Here is a 6,000-nt window from a genome sequence, read left to right on the forward strand (position 1 = left end):
TTGACCTCTTCAATCTAACAATTCTCTGATGGTTAATAAGCTCAGAAGCCCCGTACATTATACATTTTCTGAAAGCCTAGATATAGGGACAGATTTTGGTAACCACAGGTGCAACCAATGCACAGGCGACCCATTAACTATTACTGAGTTTTTCACACTGTTTTCTCTATCACTTTCTCTTCCTTCTTCATGCTCTGAATGTTTGGAATAAATAAAATGAATGGTTTATACACCGAGGGAACGTGGTTTATATAACCTAACCTAGCCTCTGTGACTCTTATTTATTTTACACTCGATTACAAGGACGTATATCTCTCATACACACATGCTGTAATTAATTAGTCAACACAACAAATTATGCTAATCCGTGGAACTTATCAGAGGTTGGTCAACATCGGAAAGATAGTGATGTTAATGAAAAAGGTAACCATTTCTATTTTTCGCGATGTTGACCAACCCGTAAAATCCCTGATAAGTCCACGGATTAGCATAATTAGTTGTGTTGACTAATTAATTACAGCATGTGTGTATGAGAGATATACGTCCTTGTAATGGAGTTTAAAATAGATAAAGAGTTACAGAGGCTAGGTTAGGTTATATAAACCATTTATTTTATTTATTCCGATCATTCAGAGCATGACGAAAAAAGAGAAAATGGTAGAGAAAACAGTGTGAAAAACTCAGTATACTTATTGGGTCGCCTGTGCTATATCTAGGCTTTCCGAAGGTATATAATTAACGGGGTTCTGAGCTTATTAACCACTAGAGAATTGTGAGCTTAAAAAGGTCAATTTTTGTCTTGAATTCTTAAGATACTGTTTTTATTTTGTGTCAATATACCTCACACTGAATGCCCTTCACGTCTGTAAAGTTGCTGTAACCATACCAGGATGAATCCCTGAATGTTTCCAGCCCAAACGTTGTGTTTATTTCAGTTGTAGGGTAAAGTTAAGTGTCCGATGGGCATTAGAGGTATGATTCTGAAAGCAAAAGAAACTATGGTGAGATGTATTCATTGACCTTTGCTGCTATAGTTACCAGTGAAAAGAATGGAGAGTATAGTGTCATTATTCTTCTTGATAGAAATAAATGCCATCTACTGTGGAGAAGATCACATGAAACTTACAGTTTCAAAACAATGGCTACTTGAGTTGCTGCATCTTGAAGACGCCGAGGCTGAGGACTTCCACTTGAGAGATGACAATTGTACTGGCGCAGAGGATCCTGAAGGCGTATTTATATTTCAGACATATTTATATGAATGTTGTACGTCGTCGTCGGTATGTATAATTTTTGTTATAAAAGATGCACGTCTTATAAATTGATGAAAACCCTTATAGCTAGACTTTGATGAGACGTATAAGTCCAAGATATGTGATACATAGAAGTGATAGAATATTGTGGTGGCTGCGACCTCTAAGTGATATATTAATCGTGAAAAAGAGAATGTGTTGTCACGAAAACCATAGCTTTTCAATCTCAACCATCAATGCCTCCGAACATCCATTGTTTTCCACTACCATTAAACAATAGCTAGATACCTCGTAGACACTTTCAGATTTTCATTTTTTTCTCAGTTATGGAAGTTCCAAAACCCATAAACTATATATTTTCTCAAAGCCATGATATTGTGACATCCGACCATGCACAGTACACAGTCATTACATTTGCATAAATGTCACATCCCAAGCGTTTAGCTGAACCGTCCAAAAATCAGATTTTCCTCCCTTTAGCGAACACGCTGCACGATTTCAAGTTGATATTTGTGCATTGACAAGCCTTAGTAATAACCTTCAAATCCGTGTATGGGGTTTCCTTTATATGCCTATGTTTTTGTCATGCACTGTTAAAGGTGTTAAGGTGCTTTTCAAGGAATTGTAATTATCGTGCCATATAGTTTGAATGGAGACTCGGAGAATAAATCGCAGCGTGACTGCTAAAGGGAGGTAAACATGATTTTTGGAAGGTTCAGCAAAACGTTTTTCATGTGACTATTATGCAAATAATAATTGTTTACTGTGTACGTTCAGATTTTCAAGTATAGGATTTTTAGAAAACATGTTTTCATTGGGTTTGGGACTTCTATAACTGAGAAAAAAATAAAAATCTGAAAGTGTCTATAAGGTATGTAGCTACCTTAACTCGAAAGTTGTGGCAGTCTTTAATGCTGAAAAATCAGAATACTTTTAACAACGTCAGTTATGCTAACTTTACTGTTGTAAATATTTTTTCAACTCTTAGGATCGCCCAGATAATAAGACCATAGTGTACGACAATGTTGTTTACTCGGACCGAGGGCAAGACGTACTCGAAATGACATGTTCTTATCCAACTAAATATGATGTGGCTCCCATGCATGTTGTTGCAAACCCATGGTGAGTATATTTTTTACATTATCTTTGATTCTCATTTATTTGTTCGATGGCTAACCATTCTGTTAAATTTATTAACCTAACGTGTTGACTGTGATCCTAAAAAAGACCCTTCAAACAGTCCCGAGGATGTCGCAAACGTCGCTTTTTCATTTTGCTTTTAATGCTTTTCAATTCGCTTGATAGCTCGATATGAAGTCAAGAACTGTTTTAAGTAGTTATGGTGTAAACAAAAAATGACCTAAAATGATAATGAGAGCCAGCTGAGTTGCCGTTACCCAAACCAAACCAGCATGCCTTCTTGCATGTCTGTCTGTCTGTCTGTCTGTGTTGCTGTTACCCAAACCAAACCTGCATGCCTTCCTGCATGTCTGTCTGTCTGTCTGTCTGCCTTCCTCTGTCTCTCTGAATTGCTAGAAATTAGATATTACCGTTAAGAGAACTAGCAAATGAATAGAGTTAAAATATTTAAATGTAACCATCAATAAAGAGCGTGTCAATTGTTATCTGTTGGTGTGATATTATTAACTCATGCGAACAGGTTATGCCTTAAAACTTATTGTTTTCATCGGAAAATTTAACCGTAACATTCTTATTTCAAGTTCTCCTAGAATTCCCTTCGCTGGGTTGGTACCTTCAGTGTGGAGGGGTCTCTCTACAAAGATGACAACTTCGACACACTCTTGGATCCTGCCAAGGACTTCCCGATACAGATCTGCAATGGTATTCATATTTACTTTGGCATAGCTGTCGTCAGTGGTGATGATTCTCTGGAACTATTTCTGGAAGACTGTTTTGCATCAGAAAGTCAAGATCCCCATGCTCAGATCACGCGATATCCGATGATCTCTGATGGGTAATTATGAAATTGAACCGCATTCACTAAACTCGCTATAACTTACATCTAAAATAATTTGAAGACACAACTGAACACAACAGTATGTGTTTAAAGATTGCATTGATTATTGCGTGCATTTGTCATCCAAGTTCGAGTTTGATACGGATACATGAATAATAGCTAGCTAGCTAGCTAGCTAGCTAGCTAGATAGATAGATAGATAGATAGATAGATAGATAGATAGATAGATAGATAGATAGATAGATAGATAGATAGATAGATAGATAGATAGATAGATAGATAGATAGATAGATAGATAGAAAGATACATAGATAGATAGATAGATAGATAGATAGATAGATAGATAGATAGATAGATAGATAGATAGATAGATAGATAGATAGATAGATAGATAGATAGATAGATAGATAGATAGATAGATAGATAGATAGATAGATCGATAGATCCATAGATAGATAGATAGATAGATAGATAGATAGATAGATAGATAGATAGATAGATAGATAGATAGATAGATAGATAGATAGATAGATAGATAGATAGATAGATAGATAGATGGATGGATGGATGGATGGATGGATGGATGGATCGATATCACAATGTTAAAAAATTACCTATCAAGGAACAGTTACCGCCTTTCGTAAAGCATATTCATGAAGCAAACCTGGTGAGTATAAATATTTATAGCTGGTATTTAATGGAAAGTGCACACGTAATAATCTCTGTCAAATATTTATTGATCTAGTTACATAGATATCTTGACAGTTATATCCTCGAACTACAAAACTGCACGATACACTGATAATGTTGAAGACGATGAACTGTCTGCATATTCGAAATGTTTTTTTTTGTTGTTTTTTGTTTGTTGTTTTTCCTCTTGGCAGTTGCCTGGACGACAGCATGACAGAATATGAAGTGTCGCCTCTGAATGACCTTGAGAAGCATTTTGCATGGAATGCTTATGATGCCGTGAACAGAGAGGGCGTTGGTCCGGATGATGATGTTGATCTCTATATCCACTGCGCAGCCGTCATTTGCAAGAAGAGTCAAGACGGAACAAGATGTGATCAGGTGAGTGGTGATAAACGTCATACAAAACAAACCATTATTTGCGGATTGAAAAGTTCCAAAGGGGAAATGCAATAATTGTCAAAAATTCTTCACATGGAGTGAGTTACCGTGATTATTGTAAAAATAAACATAAAGACAGTAGAGATTATACTCTGAAATAATTTATTCAGTCCTTTTATTTCTTGAATGTAATTTGTTGCAGGGTTGTAACTTGTCCCGAAAGAAGAGAAGTATAAAAAACGGCAAGCATTCCTTCATCACCCACGGTCCTTTCAGAAATATCCAAGATGAAAGGTATTTCACATTATAAACGTGATTGGAAATGTGCACTGTAGAATGTGTCGAGAGAAAGTTATCTTGTTAAAGTTGGACACTTACATTTTTACTTTTTTAAGTTGTCATGTACATTATAAACTCTTATTATGTTATTTTATTTCAGGTGCGGTGCAAAGTCCTAAGAACTCTTTAGCAAAACAATGATGCTTGACATTTTCCTCTGTATTCAACAATGGACTACGAAAAGCAGATTTTTGAAGACGCGTGATTTCTCATTGATTCGTTTTTCGCGGACTGTTTGAGAACCAATCTAAAACAAAGCTGTAGAAGTAAAACAGCGAATTGCAATGTTTTAATTTGATAAAAATAAAAACACTAAATTGATTAACCCTCACCTTTTGAATGGTTCATGGTTACCTGTGCTTTGTGTACATGATGATTATGATACAATTGTGCTAGAAAAGACATGAGAAGGTGTTTTGTTTTCAGTCCAAAGGTTGGCATTTTTTGCAACAGCACATTCACTCCTTTTATTTAAATTTCTCATTAGGATACACGGCATTAGTTCGGTTTGTGAATTAAAATAATCTTACGGGTAACACGACTTGAATCAAATATATTTTACTTTGCTTACTATTCGCGCCATAGGAAAAATAGTATTGCAGTGTCACAGTGATAGTTATCTTTGTGCGCCCCCATGCGACAACGTTCGGATATAGAATCATCAAACAAAAGTAAGTCAAGCATGGCCTCTTGGTGTCGAAATTTCCGTGATAGACACTATAATATACCAGCAATCAAACGTTGAAACATTCATGTGAAGAGGGGATGATAGAACAGTTAAAACATACACGTAAGTCGTTGACTCCCTCTGGAAGTAATATTCAGTTTGATTATCACTTCTAGTAATTAAATCATGAAAAGCTATTGGTATTAAGATGATCTTAAAGTATAGTATTTGGAATGTAAGGTAAATTTACCGCACAAAATTACATTTCAACTTTTCATCACCAATTCATCCTAGTTCAGAATAACTGATTGACAGTGTGCGTGTAAAATTTGATTTGGTGTTTCGATCATTAGCCTCGTTCCAAAACTGAAACTGTAGTCATAGGGCGATATACACAACAAGAATACACAACCCTGCTTGGCTTAAACAAACTATGGCATGTAGTAAGTGTAGTCCGGTTTAGTACGACATCACTCATTGATGCCCCTCACTAGCTGCATTTTATTCTGTTCTCGGCCACCGGGATACTTAGGATATATTGATGCGTAATTTTTATTATTAAGGCTTACCTGAATTAGAATCAAACTCACGCTAGGCCGCGTTCACATGCCTCTTTGACTTGGAATTGACTTGAAATTAAAAACAAGAATTGTCGACATGTTTAAATATGGGTACATCATGACGTTTTGTTA

At 35.9% G+C, this 6,000-nt stretch overlaps 1 protein-coding gene across 1 annotated transcript in view; it reads left to right on the forward strand.

Annotated features, from left to right (window-relative positions):
• LOC139143019 (low-density lipoprotein receptor-related protein 2-like) overlaps positions 1-4,972 on the forward strand; it is a 59,627-nt gene extending 54,655 nt beyond the window's left edge. Inside the window, exons 26-31 of the mRNA XM_070713210.1 lie at positions 1,084-1,280; positions 2,242-2,375; positions 2,975-3,228; positions 4,116-4,302; positions 4,505-4,596; positions 4,742-4,972. Coding sequence (XP_070569311.1) covers positions 1,084-1,280; positions 2,242-2,375; positions 2,975-3,119 — 476 coding nt within the window. The 3' untranslated portion in view covers positions 3,120-3,228; positions 4,116-4,302; positions 4,505-4,596; positions 4,742-4,972. The remainder of the gene's footprint in view (positions 1-1,083; positions 1,281-2,241; positions 2,376-2,974; positions 3,229-4,115; positions 4,303-4,504; positions 4,597-4,741) is intronic.
• Positions 4,973-6,000: the final 1,028 nt, after the last annotated feature.

This window comes from Ptychodera flava, chromosome 10, assembly GCF_041260155.1.
Source record: "Ptychodera flava strain L36383 chromosome 10, AS_Pfla_20210202, whole genome shotgun sequence".
Lineage (NCBI taxonomy): Eukaryota > Metazoa > Hemichordata > Enteropneusta > Ptychoderidae > Ptychodera > Ptychodera flava.